This window comes from Sus scrofa, chromosome 13 (assembly GCF_054392235.1).
Source record: "Sus scrofa isolate SSC_HxYL_T2T_F1_AM1 chromosome 13, Sscrofa_HxYL_maternal_Yorkshire_Landrace_v2.0, whole genome shotgun sequence".
In the NCBI taxonomy this organism is placed as follows: Eukaryota; Metazoa; Chordata; class Mammalia; order Artiodactyla; family Suidae; genus Sus; species Sus scrofa.
In genome coordinates this window covers 178,159,024-178,183,291 of record NC_139395.1, presented here as the reverse complement: position 1 = coordinate 178,183,291, position 24,268 = coordinate 178,159,024, and the positions used below count along the sequence as shown (strand labels likewise).

Sequence of the window (24,268 nt, the reverse complement as noted above, 5' to 3'; positions counted from 1 at the left end):
ATTTCTAACCAAAATTCTCTTCAAAATAAATCATAGAAAGGTAAAATTAAAAATTAACTTAAAATATATTTTAAATAAATAATGGATTATGTTTAATGTAATTAAATAACAAATAAGTCATGGATTGTTTTAATATAAAGTAGAAAATATCTAGAACTGAATAATAATGAAAACAATTTTAAAACTTATGGGCCACAATGAATGCTCTACTTTAAAGGTGAATACATATATAGCCTTCTAAAACGCAAATTTTAAAAATGAAGGACTACTGAAAATTAATGAGCTAGCATCCATTTAACAATTTAGAAAAAGGAAAATGAAACAATCACAAAGAAATTGGGAGGGAAAAGATTAGATTAAAGAAAAGATTAAAAAACAGTAAATAAAAAAAACCAAAATAGCAAAAAAATTTTTTGATTACTTTCTTAAAAACATTAGTAAAATTATAAAACTCTGACAGAGTAGATCAAGAAAAACATAAGGTGGAATTCCTATTGTGGCTTAGCATGTTAAGAACCCAACATAGTGTCCATGAGGGTGCAGGTTTGATCCCTGGCCTGTCTCAGTGTGTTAAGGATATGGCATTGCCACAGGCTATGGTGTGGGTTGCAGATGCAGCTGGGACCTGGAGTTGCTGTGGCTGTGATGTAGCCTGCAGCTGTAGCTCTGGTTCAACCCCTGGCCGAGGAATTACCATATGCTGCAGGTGCGGCCTTAACAAGAAAAAAAGGAGAGAGAAAAGAAAAGAAAAGAAAAATATAAGGTATAAGTAAACAGTATTATAGATGAAAAATGAAAAGATACAACTACTGATAAATAAATGTTTAAAAATCAATAGGGAGGAGTTCCTGTCATGGCTCAGGGAAATGAATATGAATCTGACTGGTATCCATAAAAATGCAGGTTCCAACCTTGGTCTCGATCAGTGGGTTAAGGATCCAGCATTGCAGTGAGCCATGGTATAGGTCACAGATACAGCTCAGATCTGATATTGCTGTGGCTGTGGCGTAGGCCAGTGGCTACATCTCCAATTCGACCTCTAGCCTGGGAACCTCCATAAGCTGTGGATGCAGCCCTAAAAGGACTAAAAATTAAAAAAAAAAAAGGAAAATATAGCAGCATATGACAATAAATGTAAAAACTGGATAAAGGAGATGTTTCTAGAAAATTCTATACTAAAAAATCTCAATAAGAACAAGATCCTATATTGTTCTATATCCATTCAATGAACTGTATCGATATTTAACAACTTTTCCCCCCAAAGGAAATTTCAGATCCAAATTATGAGAGTTTGGGGGGCAAATTTTACCAAACGTATAATTTTTTAAAAAATGCACAAACTAGGCAAGACATGGAAACAACCCAAATGTCCATTGACAGATGATTGGATTAGGAAGATGTGGTATTTCTATACACAATGAAATACTACTCAGCCATAAAAAAGAACAAAATAATGCCATTTTCAGCAACATGGATGGAACTGAAGACTTTTATACTGAGTGTAGAAAGTCAGAAAGAGAAAGACAAATACCATATGATATCACTTATATCTGGAATCCAATATAAGGCACAAATGAACCTTTCCACAGAAAAGAAAATCATGGACTTGCAGAATAGACTTGTGGTTGCCAAGGGGAGGGGGAGGGAGTGGGGTGGTTGGGGAGCTTGGGGTTAATAAATGCAAACTATTGTCTTTGGCATGGATTAGCAATGAGATCCTGCTCTGTAGCACTTGGAACTATGTTTAGTCACTTCTGATGGAGCATGATAATGTGAGAAAATAGAATGTGTACATGTATGTGTAACTGGGTCACCATGCTGTACAGTAGAAAAAAAAATTGTATTGGAAATAACTATTAATAATAACAATAAACAAAAATAAATTAAAAATATATAAAAATATAAAAAAATGCACAAAATCTTTCAAAGAATATTAAAATTTCATTCTCCCAATAAAACTGTGGGCCAAAAAAAGGTTTAACCTGTGTTCTGGTATTAATGAAATGTAATAGTAATCATTTTTCTTAGATTGGATATGTCATTGAACAAAAATTATTTCCCCACACCTTTTGGCCTTGTTTCAACCACAATATTTCAGTTGCTTATTTTTTGGGTTAGTGTAAAATGGTGAAATTATAACAAATTTTAAATGGCAAAAATGTTGCTCTATAATGCTTATAATAATGATTCATATGACAGTTGGTAAAAACTTTATTAAAAAAATAGAAAAATCAGAGTCTGATTGCAAAGTTCCATATAAATAGATTTGTTAAAATAAGTTATGTATAATTGCAGGGAAACTGCATATACTATAATAGTTAATAAGTAAAGAAACTTAGTACGGAAAAATACTAAATAGTATTAGTGTGAGCTTAAGAAATAATAATATAAACTTTATGCTTAGGAAATAGATTAGAAACGTACATACCAAAATGAGATTTTATTCTAGTTATTTGACCTATGGGTGACTTCTTCTCTTCTTTCAAGTTTTTGCTCTAGCAAATGTCTCATTTTACTATCATCCAATTTACATAACATCCTATAATTGATAGCATTCATACTTTAATTGGCAACAATATTTCCTTCCTGAAAGTACATACAATAGTGGTATATATTACAATATAGGACTCAATGAAAACATCTTTTGAATAAATAAAATAATGAAGCACACACTTTTTAAAATATAAAATATGATCAATTTCTTCTAGAAGACAAAACTGAGTGAATAAAAGTTTGCCTAAAATAATGTTTACATTAGTAAAAGTAACACTTTAACTTGAAAACCAACTTTTTAATGTTTATTTTATTAGAACATTTGCTTGTTATTATCCCTTGAGAATAAATAATCACATTAAAATGTCTACAATTCTGAATCATGGTTTAATTTACAGAGGTGTTAGTGATTATCGGTGCATGTTTCCTTTAGTTTAAGATAAAATGAACTAATATTATAGTTTTATTATAAACCTTTGGTATATTAAAGCTGTTCAAAGTCTTTATTGCTATCAAAGAATTGTGTAATAGCATTTTTAATAGTAACTGGGGACACTCATTGGCTCTTTTAGTCAAAATAATCACCTATGTATTTTTGGAAAGCTGCTCTTTCTCCCATTTTTGAAAACATTTTGACCACTGCAGGTGACAGTCTACTAGCTTCTCTTAGTCATGCTTGTCTAAACACAAATCCTTCACTGTGAATACTGATCATGTTTATTGCCTGACTGAATTCTAGAATGTCTTATTTGTGCTGGTGTAGGAATTCATATATACTAGAGGAAATGATATTCTCTCACAATCGCCTCTCAAATAACACTTGAAAAATGTTTAGTGTGTACTTTCACATAGAGAGCTCAATACTGAAGGTGTCTCTCGTCAGGATGTGGGTCCAATCATGCGTTCAGTAAACGTTAGTTACCCATGCTGTTTATGACAGACACTGAGGTTTAAAATGAAGACAAAATCCCTGTGCTCAAATTTTTCACAGGGCAGTGAGAGAAATGAATGAACAGAAACTAATGAGAAAAGTGCTGTAAGTAGAAAAATGTAAAAGGTGTGCACTGGAGAGTAATAAGGAGTCATGCTTAAAAGGAGGATGTTATTCAGTCTAAACCGGAAACCAATAGTTGAGAACTCACTCTTTACTGAAAGTCATCCATGTATCATCATAAACTAGGAGCTTAACGAAACACAAATTGATTGTTTTATATTTTATATTCAGTCTCATGAGGTTAAATTCAGAGAGTTGAGAGTACCAGTTCATTCTGGGCCTGTCAGGGAAGAACCTATTTCCTTGACTTTTCCAGCTTCTAGAGTCCACTTGCATTCCTTGGCTTATGTCCCCTTTTCTATCTTTAAAGCCAGCATTCTCAAATCTCTGACTTCTCTTACCTCCGTTTCCATCATCTCACCTTCTTCTCTGACTGTCACTCCTGCCTCCCTTTTATAAGAAACCTATGATTACATCAGGCCCCATAATCACATCTCAATCCATTTTGCTATAAAAAGTAACATAATCACAGATTCTGTGGACTGGAATGTGGACATCTTTGGAGAGCCAAGAGTCAACCAACCACAGCTACTAAATGAATTAAGAGATGAAGGCAAGAAAGTAGGTTTTAAGAGATACTATGGACTGAATTTTGCCCCCAACGCTGAACATTCATTTTAAAGCTGTAGCCCCCCAATGTGACTGTATTTTGGCTTCTAGGTTTTAATTAAGGTTAAATGAGGATGGTTTTATAAGATGAGGAAGAGAGAGAGATCTCTCTCCATGGCCTCACCAAGGAAAGGCCATATAGGGACACAGTGAGAGAGTGGCTGTCTGCAAGCCAGGAAGACAGCTCTCACCAGGAAACCAATCATCTGGCACCTTGATTTTGGATTTCCATGCCTTCAGAACTGTGCAAAAATAGGTTTATATGGTTTAAACCACTCAAGCTGTCCTGTCTTTTCCTAGTAGCCCAAGCTGAATAATGTAAGAGATAATGATAAGATCACCCTTAGGAGACTTCTAAGTAAGTGGTTATAAAAGTCTGGAGTTTAGGAGAGAAGTCTGAGTTGCAAGTGTAGATTTGGAACTTAACAGCCTAAAGGCAGTAGATGGTGATAATGAAAGATACTACTTGACATAGCATGTATACTGAAAAGGGAATATTCCCGAGAAAAGAACCATACATTTCTAGTAACGCTACTATCCAGCAGAGTGCTCAGCAGCTTGATTGTGGGAGGTGATACTGGCAGATGGTTGAATTGGTCCTGGGTTTCATTTGCAAGAGGGGCTGGCTACAGGACTAGTGGATGTGTGTGGTAACAGTAGGAGCTGCCACAGGAAGTTCATGGTACTTTTACTTCTTAGGGTTCTGCAAAAACAGATAGTCAGGTTTTATAAATAAACTGAGACCTGAAGACATTCAGTAACTTTCTCTGCGTCATAGAGACTTTTAAAATTAGATTTTATTTCTAAAATGGTCTGATGGTAGCATAGAGAATCAATTTTGATAGAGCATCAAGCAGAGTTTTGAAATGCAAAATATTTTTTAGTCTAAATAGTAAGGAGCAACCTGAGGCAAGAAAGAGGTGGTATGAAAGGCCATGCGATAGAGGCTGATACTCTAGATTTAAGAAGGTGTTCTAGGGGTATTAGTATCAGTGAGTTTGAAAAGTCAAAATAATATGAATAAGAGCATTCAATAACTGAGTATTATGGACTTTATGATATCTGAAGTAGAGACAATTTTAACCTTCCTGTGGACAGTGTTATATTTAGGAACACGTTTTAGCAGGAAGAAAAAATGGAAACTTGCTCAAAAATAAAGAGGCTATCTGATGTTCAGAATGCGGTGTATAAAAAAGTGGATAATGTGTTACCGAACTCATTCACTAAGGAAATCCTTACCTATTTTTTGATAAGGAAGTTAAAAACCCCATTCTCATGTCTTACTGAAATCCTGCTTGCTGGCCTAACTATTAAGAACCTAGCAGTGAGAATACCTAATGAGGACATATTTAACATATCCTCTGTGGTATCAGTATACTTTCAAAAGACTTGGTGGTTACATGGAATTTTTCTTAGACTCAAAAAGCTTTGCAAATTTTATGCATTAATCTTTATCTCTCGAGAAGTAGAGAAATGGTAGATATTTAACGTACCCACAATGATACTAAAGCAGGAAAAAGTAATATGACTTCCTATAAGACCACAAAACAAATTAGTGGTGAGTCCAGAAATAGAAGCCCTAACATGTAAGAATCTGTCCTTTTCCATGTCTTAGTCCACTCTTCCTATTGACAAATCATGTTAAACACGAGAAATCTTGCATTCTGTGAAGTTGAATCAGAAGCCTTCAGCTGTCACTTCAAATGGTGGGAGATTATGTTTTCAAAAAGATGTTGTTCTCTTCCATATGTAGAAGGTCTGCTATGCATCAGGAAGAAATCAGGCAGAATCATCATAAGGATTCTGATATTTCATCCTTAAATGACACAGCAAATACAATTGGATAGATGACCCTCCTGATAACATTAATAATGAAATTTACCTTAAGACTTAGGAGACTAAGAAATCCATCTAGAGCAAAATTGAAATTTTGTTATTTTTTTTTCCTTTCTGCCACTTCTTTTTTAACTCTTTATATGATACTTAAAAATATTCTTCTTCTTGTCTTTATACACAGGAATGAAAGTGGATTGTTTGAAGTTTAGCTTAAAAAAAAAAAACTGAACATGGAAGTTATTGAGGTATCTCTTAACTCTACACAATGAAAGAAAAGCCAAAAGACACTATGTACATTTGAAAAGTTAGAATAGGAGTTCCCGTCGTGGCGCAGTGATTAACGAATCCGACTAGGAACCATGAGGTTGCGGGTTCGGTCCCTGCCCTTGCTCAGTGGGTTAACGATCCGGCGTTGCCGTGAGCTGTGGTGTAGGTTGCAGACGCGGCTCGGATCCCGCGTTGCGGTGGCTCTGGCGTAGGCCGGTGGCCACAGCTCCGATTCGACCCCTAGCCTGGGAACCTCCATATGCCGCGGGAGCGGCCCAAAGAAATAGCAAAAAGACAAAAAAAAAAAAAAAAAAAAAAAAAAAGAAAAGTTAGAATATTAGGAAATGTTCTCTATCTCTACTCAGGATATCCCAACTTTGGGTCTAGAATTGTATTCTCCTCTCCTTATTCATTCTTTTCATTCATGCAACAAGTATTGAAGTGTCTGTTATGACTAAGCACTGAAAGTACAATAGGAAATAGATACAGGTAAGGCACATGCCTTCATGACAGTTGACAGAGTTAGATTAAGGGGTGGTGTTGAAATGGAGGGATAGTTAATAAATGAATAAAGTAGTTAAAAATGAATCTCAAAGATAATTTCACATTGTCAGAGATGCTATATGGCAAATATAATATTACTCTCAAGCTAAGACCCAGGAACACATTATAGTTGAGAAAGTTGAGTTTATTGCTCATTTCATCAAGGAAAACACACATCATCGGGAATTAGTGTGTCAGTAAAAGGGTGTTAGAAAGAACCACTATAGCTTTTGGGCTTCGGGTGGGTGATTTGGGAAAGGGTCTGAGGCAGCAGGAGTTTACTCTATTTTTTTTAATTTTTATATTTTATTTATTTATTTGGTAGCACCAGCAACATGCAGATCTTTCTGGGCCAGGAATCGAACCTGGGCCACAGCAGCCACCTGAGCCGCTAAAATGACAGCACCAGAAGGAAGGTCTTTTTCCCCTTCCTTCCTTCCTCCCTCCCTTCTTTCCTTTCTTTCTTTCTTTCTCTCTCTCTTCCTCTCTCTCTCTTTTTATGAGTTTACTCTAGACTAATGCTGCCAGAAAGCAGTGGCAAGCCTGAAATTGAGTAGCTGTTCTCATTGCCTCTTCTTCACCCTGGTATGGCCAAATATACACACTTCCCACTGGAAAGATGAGATCAACATATGTTTATTACATGTACTCACAGCCTGGAGGAGTACACTTGGGAACTAAGTAGACAAGTAGGAGCTGTGGGAGGCTTTGCAGTGTCAAAAAGGTAGGGTGCCTGAGATTCATCTCAGCAGGATATGTTTGGCTTGCCTAAATCATTACACAGGCTGTCGTTAGAATGAAACTGTTGATTCAGGGATGAGGAGGAACTACATCTGATCTGTTTGATAAGGTGGATTGTTTGGCTACAGGACCTTATCTGTGGGAGCAGAAAGAGGAGGAGAACCTATGGTAAAGTCCTTTGAGGCCCCCTAGTTTCCTCCAGAGGTCAAGGCAGCACGTAATATTGGGCCTTAGTTTCAGGACTTATACCATAGCATTTTAGTGAATCTTATTTACAGGGAGGGGAGACTAGAACAACAATAAATTTATATTTGATAGAAAACTAGCAGTCACTTATTTTCGCCAAGAGAGGAGATGTTTAGTATTTTTGGCAATGTGACCTTGCTTTTGTCTGTCCGTAGGCAAAATTATGCAGTAGTCTTGCTCAGTCTCATTTTATTTTGTCTCAGAGTAACCTTGTTTGGTATAATGTCTCATAGGAGAATAGCATAGCCTAGCTCTGAGAGAGAGGCCTGCTTCTGATTATAGACATCCTATTTTTCTCTTTCTTATTTGGAGAGATCTGATGGTGCTCAGGGACTAAACCAGATGGGTTGATCAGAGAAAGTTTCTCCAGTGGGGATCTCAAAGCTTGTCCTTTATTACATATATGAACCCATCCCACAGAAAAAGACTGAGGAGGGTGGAGACGAGGAGGGGAGGGGGACAATTTATGGAGAGTGTTCCTCTCAGAGGGAAACAGCAACTGTGAAGAAAGAAATATCTTATTACACCTGAGAGTCATGTTTTAAAAAAACATCAGGAGGAGTTCCCTGGTGGCTCAGTGGGTTAAGGACCCAGTTATAATTGCTGTGGTTCGTGGCTCTGCTGTGGTGCAGGTTCATTTCCTGGCCCAGGCAATATTGGCATGCCACAGGCATGGGCAAAAAAAAAAAAGGAAAAACCATCAGGAGCATCGCTCTTTGCTTCCGTGATTCTCAAGGAGTTGGAGTTACCAGAGTACCAGAATCTCATAACAGGGAGAGTAAAATTTCAGAAAGCTTCCAGGGGACAGTGCTATGGCAATCCTCCAAGACAGATCGCCCCTTATTGCTTCCACCCTCCTCTCACAGTTTTAGATTATATAGACTTTATGTGGAAAATCCAATTCTAATTGATATTTTAATATGATCCTATATATTATACAACAAAATTTCTTGTCCAGAAAGATTTTACCACCATCCAGGGAGATAAATTGGATTGTTAGCCAGTGCATAGTCTGTCAGTGGCAGAAGATCAATTATCCTAGATATATTTTTCTTTGCTTTCTTGAATAGATTATAGTGATTTTTCCAGACCATCTAATATACAACATATTTAAGCTAGGTTTCTCTTTCTATTTTATCGTGAAGGATTTCTGGTATACAGTTTTATCATTCCATCTACCTGTGCATATCCTGTTGATGTGTTTGAAACTATAAAATAGTGGGTTTGAAAACATCATTGTTACCAACTGAGAATTTAGCATACCAACACAAGAAAGTATTATTAATGATAAGCATCCCAGACAGCAAAGAATAGTGCCAATAAGCAGGGACTCTGGAGCCAGACTGCCTATGTTCAAATTCCAGCTCTACCACTTTCTAGTTATGTCACTGTGGACAAGTTACTTAGCTCATATGCCTAAGTTTCCTTATCTGTAAAGTGAGGATAATAATGGTACTCACTTTAAAGTTTGTTTTCATTAGTAAAATATATATTAAGTTTTTAGACCTGGCCCATAATAAGCACTATATAAGTACTAACTTTGTAATAATGGTAATGACAATGCATTGGTAAAGAAAAAAAGTAGTTAACACTATATCTCTATAGTCAATGAGTTAATGATGGACTAACTACTATATATAAATGTTCCAGATCTTATCAAGCAATAGATTCTCTTACTTATGGTTCTATACAGGGCCTCTACTTTTTTTTTAATTGAAAAATATGTCATTTGCAGTGTTGTGTTAATACAGTTGTACAGCAAATTGATTCAGTTATAAATACATACATATTTTTTTCAGAACCTTTTCCCTTACAGGTTATTAAAAATATTGAGTATAGTTCCCTGTGCTATACAGTAGGTCCTTGTTGGTTATCTATTTTATAGATAGTAGTATGTATATGTTAATCCCAAATTCCTAATTTGTCCCTCCCTCTTTCTTTCCCCTTTAGTAACCAGGTTTGTTTTCTATGTCCTTGGGTCTATTTCTGTTTTGTTCAGTAAGTTCATTTGTATCCTTTTTTTAGATTCCACATATAAGTGATATATTAGGATATTTGTCTTCCTCTATATGGCTTATTACTTCACTTAGTATGATCATCTCTAGGTCCATCCATGTTGCTGCAAACGGAGGGGGCAAGATGCTGTCCCTTCTCCTAGACTGCTAAGGAAGGGTGCTATGGGGAGGGGAAGGCAAGGCAGAGTCCCTTGGGTATTGCCTCATCCCTTAGTTAAGGATAAAGGTCTGGAGGCCTCAGAGAGGAAGAATTGTGGGGTGGCTGAGCCTCGGGATCAGTGGGCCATCCAGATAGATGTCAGTTGGATTTGCCTTCTCAGTGAGCCTCCATCAACCCTTTCCGCAGGTGCTGAGGGGGCTAATAGGCTGGCATGAGGAGAACAGTAGCCCAGATGCCACATCCCTCTACCTGACCCAGGAGACACTCATACCCAGTGGGAGGGGAGGGGGCTCCAAAGGGAGACCTGGCACCTTTGGTTACCTGAGTGCTTCCACTAAAGGTGAATGCAGCTGAGGTACATTCATCTAGCTGAAGGTATAGATACAGTTATATTAAGAGGAAGAATCTTAGAAGGGTGTAGTTTGGTTAAGGCTTTTTACTTTACTTTTCTTCAGTGACATCCTTAACTTCATAGAGAATTGTCCTGTGTTGGCACTCATTGTGATGCCCCAGTGCCCTGAAGCTTCATAGAGAAAAGGGCTGGCTGCCCCCCACCCTGTGTGGCTTTCCCAAAGAGAGCTGAAGTCACCTTGGAGAGAGGATTCACTCAGACCTTTTTGGACATCTATCCCAAAGCTGGGGTGCTATGGAGTGGAAAGGTGAAGATCCCTTATTTGGGGGCTTCACAGGCCCAGGGGGAGGTGACATGGGCCAGACACAACCCTGCCTCCAGTTACTTCCAATGATGCTCATTCATTCACACAACCCTGCTTGTGAACAGGGCCTCAGCTCTTACTACAGGGGCAATCATGTAATGGATTAGTCTTCAGCAATATCTGAAAACATGCCTTTAATTTAAAATATGTTTTCTCTCTGTCTGATTTGTTTGATACATTCAGGCCTGCCATAGATAAGAGTTTTAATATATTCTGTGACTGAATTTCTTGGACTTTGCCTAAAGAATGCACTAGGAGTCTCAGATCTTTAATTGAAGCAGCCGTATTTAGTGTCACTGAAATAAGTGTGATAACAGCTTGATCATGCAAAGCTTGACATGAAGAAAACACCTGCCTGGTGTTAATAAGATATATGAATTTCAGACAACAGAAAGCCATCGTAAATTGGCACTTTGCCTGTCTTGATAAAATACTGACAGAATTTGCTATTCATTTCAGTATATTTAAAAGTTTATTTGAATTACTATGAAATGTTAACAGAAAATCACTTGCAATCTAGGCTGATGGCAGGTGAGGGGTTTTAAAATATTGTTGAATCTTTATATGTACTAACAGATTTATTAAGGCAAAATTAAAAAGAAGAAAAAAAGAAAAATTTGCTGTGTTCTAAATATTCATTACAACAAACCAGAGTGATCTAAGAAGGAATTTCCAGTATCTTAGTAAGCCTGTATGTAACAGACATTAATTTAAATACGTACATGACCTTTATTCTTAAGGTTGATCGCAGTTATGACTCAGATCTCATTCCTAGCCCAGGAACTGCATATGCCAAGTGGTGGCCAAAAGAAAAACCTTGAAAATTTCTGTCAATTGCCAATTTTTTTTATGTCTAAGAGAAAATCTTTTAAAAAATAAAAAACATTATTACAAACAAAACTGGGTTAACTCTCTCTTCTTTCTTCCTCCTGTGAACATTAAGAACATATAACTTCTGGAGTTCCTGTTGTGGTTTAGTGGGTTAAGAAACTGACTAGTGTCCAGGAGGATGTAGGTTCAATCCTTGGCCTTGCTCAGTAGGTTAAGGATCCAGCGTTCCTGCAAGCTGTGGTGTAGGTTGTAGATGCAGCTCAGATCCCAAATTGCTGTGGCTGTGGAATAGGCTCCAGCTGTAGCTCCAATTCAACCCCTAGCCCAGGAACTTCCACATGCCACAGGTGAGGCTCTAAAAAAGAAAAATTAGTTAATATAAATTTTAAAAGAACATTTAACTTCTTACAGGTTGAGAACATCATTAAATAAAAATAAACTATTATTGTTTATTTTATGATGTAAAATTATGCAAGATTAGTAAAAACCCAATATCATATGCACTGAACTTAGGGACCACATTTTAGTGTTTTTTGTTTGCTTGTTTGTTTGCTTATTATACATAAAACTCTTGCTAGACTGTTTCTATTTCTAATGGACATGTTTATACATAATTTAGGAAGCAAAGTTTTGGCTTATTTCCTTTCTAGATTTTTTTTTTCACTTAGAAAAAAATCTTAACATCTATATCAAAAGATAGTTAATATTCATGAGTAGTCAACGTTTAGTTGACTATAATGAATTGGTCCAAAGAAAATATGGATAATTGAAATCTATGGTACTGCAAAAATTCAATTTGACCCTTTGCAATTAAACTTACATAGCATCAAGATATTGGCCAGAACTAACTAGCTAATAAGCCAACTTAAGATATTTTAATTTTAATTTATTTCACCCCTCCAAAATTATATAAAACTTAAAGCAAATGAATAGCGCTTTACAGTTTATAAGCACTTTCACATATATTATCACTTTTGACCTCACCAATATCCTAATGGAGAAGGGATATTATAGAATTATGGAAAGTTTTTTTGTTATGTTCACTTCATAGATGAATAAATTGAGGATCAAGCATCATACTCTTAAGTAGATGCAAGTAATTGACTCTAGAAAAATAAAATATGAAATCTCAAGCTTTATTGAATTTATTACATTGCACTGAGAAAGCCTCTGACCCTCTTTCCCACAATAATACATCTCAGTTAGCCTTGTCTCCTTACTGCCCTATGTCCATGTCATTTTCTTTACTGTTTCTGATCTGTGAATCTCTGTCTTCACTTCCCTCACTCTGTGAACCCCTGTCTGGAATCTTGCTATTTTTCTTGAATATCCAAATCCGACCCATCATTCAAGATTCAGCAAAAGGTTCCACCTCCTTCAGGAAGTCTTCCAGTTCCCATTGTTCTTATGTAACAAATATAGCATTTTCTGGGATAACACTTCTTAGGTTCCTAAGTGTTTTATTATTTCATGTTTCATCTAAACTCTCCTACTAAACTATAAGCCACTAAGAACAGAAATCAAGCCTTATACTTCTTTGAAACACACAGCACTCTAACAGTGGAGATACAGGTAGTAATATCATGATAGATATTTGACTAACTGAGCTATTGCTGAACCATAGATAACCTTACTATACTTGTATTCAAACTATGTGACTTGTAATTTTAGCCTTATAATCCTTTATGATAGTTGAGTTTTGTGTAGTCTTTTCAATATGTTCATATACCAGTTGACCCTATCATTGATTTCTAATGGCAGTGAAGCCCAGATATATGGCCTGTGGGATCAAATCAACTACACATGCCTGATGGATTCCCCGATTAGAGCAGGCATTTGGCCCATGTAGTAGTATTGAGAACTGGAACAGGAACAGGAAATGTTATGTAGTGATTGCTTTTCTGTAGAATTACATCAGCATCACCCATTCTGCTCATCATAATTTCTCAGCAGAATGGAGATATCTATCAATGATAGTTCCTGTGGTACATCAAATGAAAATTCATTTCATTATTCATTATAAACAATGCTGATCAAGCATATTGTCATTACAAATGTAATTTTTAAGAAAGAAATCTGTATGTAAAAATGACACACTTAAGAGTCATTATGTTAAAAGACAAAAAGTACTGTATGACAACTCAACTTTTCTGGAATGTAAGTATTCTGTTTAAACTATTTTTGTTCATATTTTAAGGTGAATTTGGAGAAGTCTGTAGTGGGCGTTTGAAAACACCAGGGAAAAGAGAGATCCCAGTTGCCATAAAAACTTTAAAAGGTGGCCACATGGATCGGCAAAGAAGAGATTTTCTAAGAGAGGCTAGTATCATGGGTCAGTTTGACCACCCAAATATCATTCGCTTAGAAGGTGTTGTCACAAAAAGTAAGTACTGGTTTTCTTATTTTTCTTCTTTTATTTATCTATCTCAATTTCTTTAATTAAAAAAAAAAAAGCTTAATAGCAATATCACAGACATTAAGGGGATAACTTAGTTCCAATAGTATCTTCAGATATCACTGTTCAAAGTCTTGATGCTAGGTTATGACATTATCAGAGTTTGCATTGGTCACCAAACAGCTTTGAAATGTTTTTTAATACCTGTAAATAATTTTCTAGTTTAACTTGAAATAATGAATCTAGAGTAAAGGGATTTTTTTTTCTTAATTTCTATAAGCTTCTTCTTTAGAAGAATTTCACTTCTTCTAAAGTGGTCTAAATTTCAAGATTAAAAGGAGAAACAGTTAAAATATTTTGGATCATTAAAGTAAAATATTTCTATTTGGAAATCAATGTCATGCAAATATAGAATACTTTATCCAAAGTAAAACTTCTAAATAGAATTTCTTTATGGCACCCATCTACATAAATGCCATTAGAACTATTTTATTTCAGTTTATATAAAATGAAGAAAAGAATCACAATTTCTGAAATAAAAATCCTGCTTTTATAGGAAATAGTGGAATCAAAAACATTCCTTTGGGAGAAAAAAATTCCTTAAAAATCCAAAATTAATCAAATACTCTAAGAAATAGATTGCAATATGTTAACTTTTGTTTGAATAATGATAATGCATAAAGCTTAATATTTCTCTTTATTTCATCACTAGTGAGTTATAACATATAAAACCCAGTACAGAATTGCATTAAAAATTCATAAAAAATAATTTAAATCTTTGAGAGGCATTTTTGTTTCATGAAACTGAAATTTCTTTTAAAGCCATTTAAATGAAATTGAAATTTTATGTTATATTTGGAAGAAGAAAAATATATAATCTTACTAAAAACATTTATTTGACTCTGTATCTGAAACTCCAAAGTTCTTCCAAAAGGCTTTGGCGAACATGCCTCCCAAAGAGAGCCGTAGATTACTGAAAGCCATGATTGTTTGGAAGACACAGAAGAGTGCTCTTGATGACAGCTTGCCTTGGGCTGTTACTTAGGTGGCCTTGGTAGAACTTTCCAGTATTCATGCCCTTGTGTTGTTTTCTCCTACATTGTCCATGTGACTAGCTTTGACCTATGAGACATTAACAAGTGTTATGAAAGTGGAAGCATCTTACATGTTTTCACATGACAGCTTGTCGTCTTGCAACACTCCATCATGTAATTCATCCTCCACGGCTAAGCAAAGCCAATCCATAGGGTGAAGCCACATGCAAAGAGGAGAAGGGAGGCATTCTAGTCAACAGCTCCATGTGGGCTCCCAGGAGATAGTCAGCATTGAGTGCCAGTCTTGTTAAGAACCTTCTCAGACATTACAACCCCTACTACCACCACCAGATACTTGCAGTTGCAATTCTGTGGAGCAAAGGATATATCCAGCTCAGGTCAGTCAACTTATAAAATCATTAGAGTTAATAAAATGGTGGTTACTTTTAGCCACTACATTTTTTGGATAGTTTATTACACAATAGATGACGAAACAGATGGATGTCAGTTAGAATTCCACTCCTGCCACTGAAGACTTGTGCAGGTTTAGGTAAATTATTTAACATCTCTGTTGTTTACTTCCACATCTTGAAAATGGGGCCAAAAAGCTCCTACTCAATAGGAATTCTGTGAGGATTTATTTTATAAATGTATAAAGCATTTAGCATAGCATGTGACTGTAAGTAAATATATAAAGCATTTAGAATAGCATGTCACTGTTATGCATATCTGCTGGAGCTTCATTATCCACTGAAGTTCAGACAGGTTATAAACCAACGTAAGGACCTCTAACCAATAGTAAGTGGCATAGCTGATGTTCAAAATGGGGTCTGTCTAAGGTTTTTGTTTCTTTGCTTTTTATTTTGCTATATTATAGTGAATAAGTCAGGTTTTACACTTTGTTTCATCTGAATTAAATAGCATTAAATAAATGAAAATATAAATAAATTAACGCAATACTTTTTTACAATAGGGAAAATATTTAGGTGAGTAAAATAAATTACCTCTAATATATAAGTTTTGGAGGGATCTGTATATGCCACAATACCTAGCAAAAATACTAATCTAAAAGAGACAGAGAAGAAACAACATGCTAACTATTTCTTTTATAATTTCTGACTTTCTCATCGTTAATTTAGTGTGAACATTTCAAGTTATTCCTTCTGTTTTATATCTCTCTGAAAGGAAAAAGATAATTTTAAAGTTGGGTCAGGAAACTTTGCAAAGCATTTAAAATAATTTAAGTACATTATTGAAGTCTCCATATGTGGATTTATGTGTGAAATATCTGGAAATAAGTGTCCAACAACAAACTCAAAGATCAGATCTATATTTTCTACCTTTGATAAATCACATTCAGTGAATTTATCATGTATTCCTATATGTTTACACATATAGATATTATATAGTTTGGCCTTTTGTGGTAGTAGGAATTATTTATTCTTAATCAACTAAATAAGTTTAACTAAATAATCTCTGGCACATGTATGACAATTGGAAATGACCAGTTTATTATACAAAAATATCCAATCAACAGAGTAATTGCTTTACATCTCTAACAGTCATCTAAAATTGAGACCAGTGATTTTTACATGGCCTAATTGGCATGGATTCCTAAGTGAAGGTCCTTGTTCCATTTTAAGAAAAAAGAAAGAGAAAAACAGGAAAGAAAAGAAAGGATAATTAAGAAAGGGTAGATTCAATATGTGTTCAGTGGCAAAAGCTGTTATAATTTTAAACTTGTAAGCATGGGCCCCATATAAGTGTGTTGTTAGGATGCTGAGGTCAGTGGTGGAGAAGGAGAAGAGAATAATTCCCGCAAAGATAAGTGAGCATATTTATATTGTTATCTTGACTCAAATGCTATGGGATTTTTAGGAGAAAGGCAATAAATAAATGAATGCCTCATTCCCATAAATACATGGTAATTGTTCCAAGATTGCCCTTAAGTAGCTAAGAGATAGCTAGCAATTAATGCTCCCTAAGGACTACCATATTGCATAAAAGATAACACTGACAAAGATAAAGTTGCAGCATAGGTTTATACAATCATGTAAGTGGAGTATTCTGGGGTTCTGAGAAATAAATGTGCAGACTCTCAGTTGAAAGTATTGTAAAATTACAGATCAAAATCTTCATCAGTTTCTTTCATAAATTCTTAATATTCATACTTTTATTGCTGAGAGATACATATATAACGTTCTTGGGAACACTTTTGTTCTTTAATATTGTGTATATTACTACTTTTAAACTTCAAAATTAAATGATTAAAAGCTGTATTATGGGGGAGTTCCCGTCGTGGCTCAGTGGTTAACGAATCCCACTAGGAACCAGGAGGTTGCGGGTTCGATCCCTGGCCTTGCTTAGTGGGTTAGGGATCCGGCATTGCCATGAGCTGTGGTGTAGGTTGTGGATGCAGCTTGGATCCCGCGTCGCTGTGGCTCTGCTGTAGGCTGGTGGCTACAGCTCCAACTTGACCCCTAGCCTGGAAACTTCCCTTTGCCGCAGCAGCTGCCCAAGAAATGGCAAAAAGACACACACACAAAAAAAAAAAAAAAAAAAGAAAAAGAAAAAGAAAAAAGACTAAAAGCTGTATTATGTTGAAAATGTGTCTAATAAAAGTTGAACCTGTTTATTTTATATGCATCACAATTTCATTAATTTCATCTTGTTAAGATATAGCTGATATACAAAGAGATAATTCCAGCTAATTCGTATGCTTAGCACATACTTTTTCTCTAAGAAGCAAATAGAAAGCACCAGTTAGAGAACAGACTTATAGACAATAGTACCATGGACAGTAGCAATTTGTAACAGGTGATGTATACACCAGTATCATTAACTACAGATGCAAATGAGAAAATGTTACTTTTCTATAAAAAGATAAGAATTGCAGTTAAATGATAAAGAAATACAGCACAGTAACCACACTATGGAAGACTGGCACTATGTTTTAATTCAGGATGCTATGGAAGAACCAAAAGGAGACATAGTGATGTATTCCCAGTTTAGGTACATCTAAATTTAAATATACTAATTATATCTCAAATAAAACATAAATCCAAGGAGGAATAATAGAAGTCAATCAGAATAGTGAACAAATTCCCAAACACAACTTCATTTCATCATAGGACATTCTAAGGGCTCTAGAACAGCATAGAAGCTACAACACAAATACTAGCCTTGCTCAAACTCTTTTTAAATATTCTAGTGTTGTGTGGGTTCCTTCCAAGTAGTTTTGATGGGTCCACATAGAATCTAAGTCAGAGAGTAGATTCAAGCCAGTCAAAGAGTAAATACATAAGAACTCATCTGGTCTCAGAATTACGTTTTACTTATTAAGTAATACAGTCCCCAAGATTTTGACTATTACTGTTGCCACCAATATAAGAGCTGCCTCTCCACCTGGTTGTATATTCTGTTACTAGCCACAGAGTCTTCCACAAGTCACTCAATGTCTTTAGGCCTCAATATTTTCCTCTGCTTAAAATATTGAAAAGAGCAAATTGTAGTAGAAAATAATAAGGGTAATGTTTAGACCTAATATTTTTTTATTTCATTCCATTGCCAAAAAAAGAGTCCTGAGAGGTCGGTGAGGAAAGTTTATGCCAGTGATAACTTACCACTGAACCTCCAACTTTCTTATAACCTCAGGTTCTTTTTGGTAATCAAGAAGAAACAAAAAAGTCACCTTTAATAAAGTGGGGTTTCCATTGTGGCTCAGGGCGTTAGGAACCCAACAGTGTCCATGAAGATGCAGGTTTGATCCCTGGCCTCCCTCAGTGGATTAAGGATCTGGCCTTGCTGTAAGCTGCAGTGTAAGTCACAAATGTGGCTCAGATAGGGTGTTGCTGTGGCTGTGGCACTGGCCTGCAGCTGCAGTTTTGATTTGACCCCTAGCTGGGGAAGCTCCATATGCCACAGGTGCAACCTTAAAAAGAAAAAATAAAATAAAGTGTTTATCTTACAATCTATAAAGTAGAACAATATAGGTAAAATTTTGCTGTATGCAAAATCAAGGTTTAGATATAGGGAATATATGTTGTGGGGAGTAAAATATTCTGTAAAACTGATTCAAATGAAAGAAATTAGACTTTTTAAATGAAATTCAGCTACTCAACTATCTAAGGTAGGTTAAGAGTTTTGTTTTCCAAGAAACATTTACTGAACACTACCAAAGTGTTGGGCACTGTTGCTGATTGAAACCTAGAGATTAGAGAAGAAGGTCTCAGTGCTCTTGAGGAGCTCATTTTTATCTCCAGTCCACTGTGAGCAACCAGACAAGTAGGCCAGTATTTCCCAATACAGTGGTATGTGCTATTTTGGATACAGTTATTAACTTTATATTTTATTCAGAGAATATGTATTAGGTGCTAGCTCTTCTAGTCACTGGTAACAGTAGTGAAAATGACAGAGCTTCTACTTGCTAGAGGGAACTAAAAAAGGAATCTAAATATATGAATACAATTTTAGATAAGAGATAAAACCTGAGTGAGGTGAAGGAGCAAGCCATGCCAAAGTTTTCAGGCAGAGAAAACAAGTTCTAAACCCTGGTGCTAAGACAAACTTTGTCATATTAGGGAGCATCAAAGCCAGCTAGAGAAAAATGGTAACAGTACAGATTAAATATTGAAAGAAAAAACTAGAGGCAGGGAAAACAGTAAGGAGGCTAGTGTACTAATTCAAGTGAAAAATAATGAGAAAGTAGATTAGGTAAGTAAAGATAAGAAGAAGGGAATAGATTCAAGAGCTATTTCCAAGGTTCAATTAAGAGCCTTTAGTGACTGATTATATACAAGGAATGAAGGAATGGGGACTGTTTTGGATGACTTCCAAGTTTCTGGCTTACATAAGCTGGGAGATGGAGAGAAAATTCTGGAGAAATAATATATTTGGAGGGGAAACAATGATTTCTGATTTGGGCACAAGTTTGAGTTGTCTTGGACGTTTAAGGACTTCTAGGAAGCCTCTGGAGCCTGGGTAGGAGTCCAGTCTGCAGGTGCAAACTAAGAAGGACTCACCAGATGAGTGGTGATGAGTAGTTGAAACCATTGGAAGGCTGAAATTATCCAGAAGGCTGAAGGGAACTAGTGCTAACAGGCAGACTTAAAAAGATAAGCTTATGAAAGAGACAGATTGAACAACCTGAAAAGGATGGAGAGATTTCTAAGAATGAGAGATGGGTCATTAACATAAAATGAGCTGAAAAGTCAAGTAAAATAAGAATCAGGAAGCATCTACTGGATGGAGCAATTAGGCGAGCACAGCACACCACAGCACACTGTGAGAATGAAGGCCAGATGGCAGTGGACTTTAGAATGAGTGAGGCATGTGTACTCTGCAATCAGATTGATAAATTTAAAAATGTAAATTAGATTGTGCTGATTTCTTACTTAAATTCCAAATGCTTAGCAGTACTTAAGTTATTCATTCATGCAAGTAATATTTATTTTGTGCCTCAATTCCATGTGCCAAACACTTTTCCAAACATTAAATATTCAGCAAGTAGTTAAGAAGCCAAAATGCCTGGCCCTCTGGGTCAGGCCCCTGGGTCCCACTCCTTTTGTTTCATTGTCCACCATCCTTCTTGAATCCTAGATTGCATTCATACCAAATGACAAGAGCAACTCAAAACTTACTCTCATTTCTCCCATGTAGCTCTCCCTTTTCTTAATGCCTGAGAAGCTGGAATAAAATGTACCAAGCTGACCCTAAATGGGTACATAGATAACCATGATATGCAAAGACTGTTGATACCTAGAAGATACAGCTGCTTCTGAAGTTACCAGTCTTCCTTTTTTCAATCATGTACAAGGCCAGATCATTTGCTGAGGTGATAGGTAGGGGGCTTGAGGTGTTGCTGAATATTTGAAGTAACTCTTGAGAGAAGTGTGAAAGACTATCAGGAAAGGTTAGAGAGATTGTAGGTATCACAGAGAACACAAGAGAACCTGGAGATCAGAACAGGAGCTACTGCCCCAAAGAGCACTATTGATATATAAGGAAAAGAGTTGATAGCACGGAAGTGGGCACAGATGCAACCCAAGGGAAAAGGAAACATGAGGGGCAACAAAAAGAGGAGAAATGGAGGTTTTTCTATATTTACTCTCTTCTATAATCCTTAATATTTACTACTTGCTGTTACTGAAAAGAGTGATAAATTATTCTTGTGCAATTCCTGGAGTCTCAAAGGAATCTTAAGAAATTTACTGTGAAGTATTTGACATTTGGAATTATAATGTATACATAATACATATTGATACATAGAAGATGAACCAAGTGTGACTGTAACAGTAACAAGATGAGGTGGTCTCATGCCTCTGTGTACAACACTGTTCAGGCAACACGGGGCTAATTGGGATCACTAGCTTATTTTCTTTCTGCCAGAGTGTTCTTCACTTTTTACAAGAAAGAATACACTTCTTCTGTATTCAGAAGGAATTTATTCTTGTCTCTTTAGTCTTTAAGTATCTGGATTTTCTCAAGGTCATTCACTCTAATCACCTCCCTAGATTTGCTTCTAACTTACTGTCTCTTTCCTGTGATTCCCTTCCTTCTCTAAACCATCCTGCTAATTATTGTGTAGACTATAAAAAGAAGCATCAGGTTAAAAAATTCTAGTAACAAGTTGCTCAATCTGAAGATAACACTGGAACTGGAAGAGCTAGGAAAGAAAAGCCTATAACTAGGACTCGAGGCATACATAATGTTGCCTTTTCATACTTCTAGATAAAATTAAATAGAGCCATCTAGAGGGTGAAATATCACTTATTTTAAAAAATAAAAACTCTTTTTATATCATTCATCATACCATTTGTTCTGGTAGAGTTTGAGGGCTATGAATTTGAGAAGGGCTATAGATAAACCCATGTTATAGACATTAATTTGTATCCCTGACCTCAGGAAAATGATTACCAACTTTCCAGGCTGCAATGTAAGGTGATCAGTCATTACTTGGGGACTTTTTCACCAAGTTCCTGATGGTCTTATATAGAAGTGGGCAAAGAGCATAGAAATCTTAATCACTGAAATTGATTATGGGCCCTCTGTATATGTGATTTCTAATTAAAAATTGACTCTGAAATTAACCAATGGAAATCTAACAAAGTCCTTATTTAATCCCATGATAAATTTCTTTATGTATATATATCCCCCCCCCCCCCGTGGTACAGCATGGAGACCAAGTTACACATACATGAATACATACTTTTTCTTCCCATTGTTCTGTTGCTATATTAGTATCTAGACATAGTTCTCAATGCTACACAGCACGATCTCATTGTAAATCCATTCCAAGAGCAAGAGTTTGCATCTGTTAACCCCAAGCTCCCGACCCCTCCCACTCCCTTCCTCTCCCCCCAGGCAGCCACAAGTCTATTCTCCAAGTCCATGATTTTCTTTTCTGTGGAAAGGTTCCTTTGTGCTTTATATTATACTCCAGTTATAAGAGATATCATATGGTATTTGTCTTTTTCTTTCTGACTTACTTCACTCAGAATGAGAGTCTCTAGTTCCATCCATGTTGCTGCAAAGGGCATTATTTTGTTCTTTTTATGGCTGAGTAGTATTCCATTGTTTATATTTGCCACTTCTTCCAAATCCAATCATCTGTCGATGGACATTTGGGTTGTTTCTATGTCTTAGCTATTGTGAATAGTGCTGCAATGAACATGAGACTGCATGTGTCTTTTTCAAGGAAAGTTTTGTCCAGATATATGCCCAAGAGTGGGATTGCTGGGTCACATGGAAGTTCTATGTATAGATTTCTAAGGTATCTCCATACTGTTCTTCATAGTGGCTGTACCAGTTGACATTCCCACCAACAGTGCAGGAGGGTTCCCTTTTCTCCACAGCCCCTCCAGCACTTGTTATTTGTGGACTTATTAATGATGGCCATTCTGACTGGTGTGAGGTGTTATCTCATGGTAGTTTCGATTTGCAATTTTCTTATAAACAGGGATGTTGAGCATTTTTTCATTGCTTGTTGGACATCTGTATATCTTCCTTGGAGAATGGTCTATTCAGGTCTTTTGCCCATTTTTCCATTGGTTGATTGGCTTTTTCGCTGTTGCATTGTATAAGTTGTTTATATATCCTAGAGATTAAGCCCTTGTCAGTTACATTATTTGAAACTATTTTCTCCCATTCTGTAAGTTGTCTTTTTTTTTTTTTTTTTTTTTTTGGTTTCCTTAGCTGTGAAAAAGCTTTTCAATTTGATTAGGTCCCATGGGTTTATTTTTGCTCTTATTTCTATTGCTTTGGGATACTGACCTGAGAAAACATACACGAGGTTGATGTCATAGAATGTTTTGCTTATGTTCTCTTCCAGGAGACTGATGGTGCTTTGCCTTATATTTAAGTCTTTAAGCCATTTTGAGTTTATTTTTGTGCATGGTGTGAGGGTGCGTTCTAGTTTCATTGCTTTGCATGCAGCTGTCCAGGCTTCCCACCAATACTTGCTGCGTAGACTTTCTTTTTCCCATTTTATGTTCCTGCCTCTTTTGTCAAAGATTAATTGACCATAGGTGTCTGGGTTTATTTCTGCATTCTCTATTCTCTTCCTTTGGCCCATACATCTGTTTTGGTACCAGTACCACACTGTTTTGGTGACTGTGGCTTTGTACTATTGCTTGAAATCTGGGAGAGTTATACCTCCTGCTTGGTTTTTGCTTCTCAGGATTCCCTTGGCAATTCTGGGCCTTTTATGGTTCCGTATAAATTTTCGGATGATTTGTTCTAGTTCTGTGAAAAATGTCATGGGTAATTGGATAGGGATTGCATTGACTCTGTAGATTGCTTTGGGTAGTATGGCCATTTTTACAATATTAATTTTTCCAATCCAGGAACATGGAATATCTTTCCATTTCTTTACATCTTCTTTAATTTCCTTGATTAACGTTTCATAGTTCTTGGCATTTAATCCCTTTACTTCCTTGGTCAGGTGTATTCCGAGGTATTTGATTTTTTGGGGTACAATTTTAAAAGGTTTTGTATTTTTGTATTCCTTTTCTAATATTTCATTGCTGGTATACAGAAATGCTACTGATTTCTGAATGTAAATCTTATATCCTTCTACTTTGCTGAATTTGTTGATCAGTTCAAGTAGATTTTGGATTGAGTCCTTAGGGTTTTCTATGTATAGTAACATGTCATCTGCATACAGTGACAGTTTTATCTCTTCTCTTCCTATTTGGATGCCTTTTATTTCTTTTGTTTGTCTAATTGCTGTGGCTAGGACTTCCAAAACTATGTTGAATAGCAGTGGTGAGAGTGGGCATCCCTGTCTTGCTCCAGATTGGAGTGAGAAGGCTTTCAGTTTTTCCCCATT

General features: G+C 36.1%; 1 protein-coding gene across 17 annotated transcripts in view; it reads left to right on the top strand.

Annotated features, from left to right (window-relative positions):
* Positions 1 to 24,268, top strand: part of EPHA6 (EPH receptor A6) — an 870,463-nt gene that overhangs the window by 646,826 nt on the left and 199,369 nt on the right. For all 17 annotated transcript variants that reach the window (XM_084989131.1, XM_021070704.2, XM_021070712.2 and 14 more), the window contains one exon: positions 13,709 to 13,894. In XM_084989131.1, coding sequence (XP_084845257.1) covers positions 13,709 to 13,894 — 186 coding nt within the window. The remainder of the gene's footprint in view (positions 1 to 13,708; positions 13,895 to 24,268) is intronic.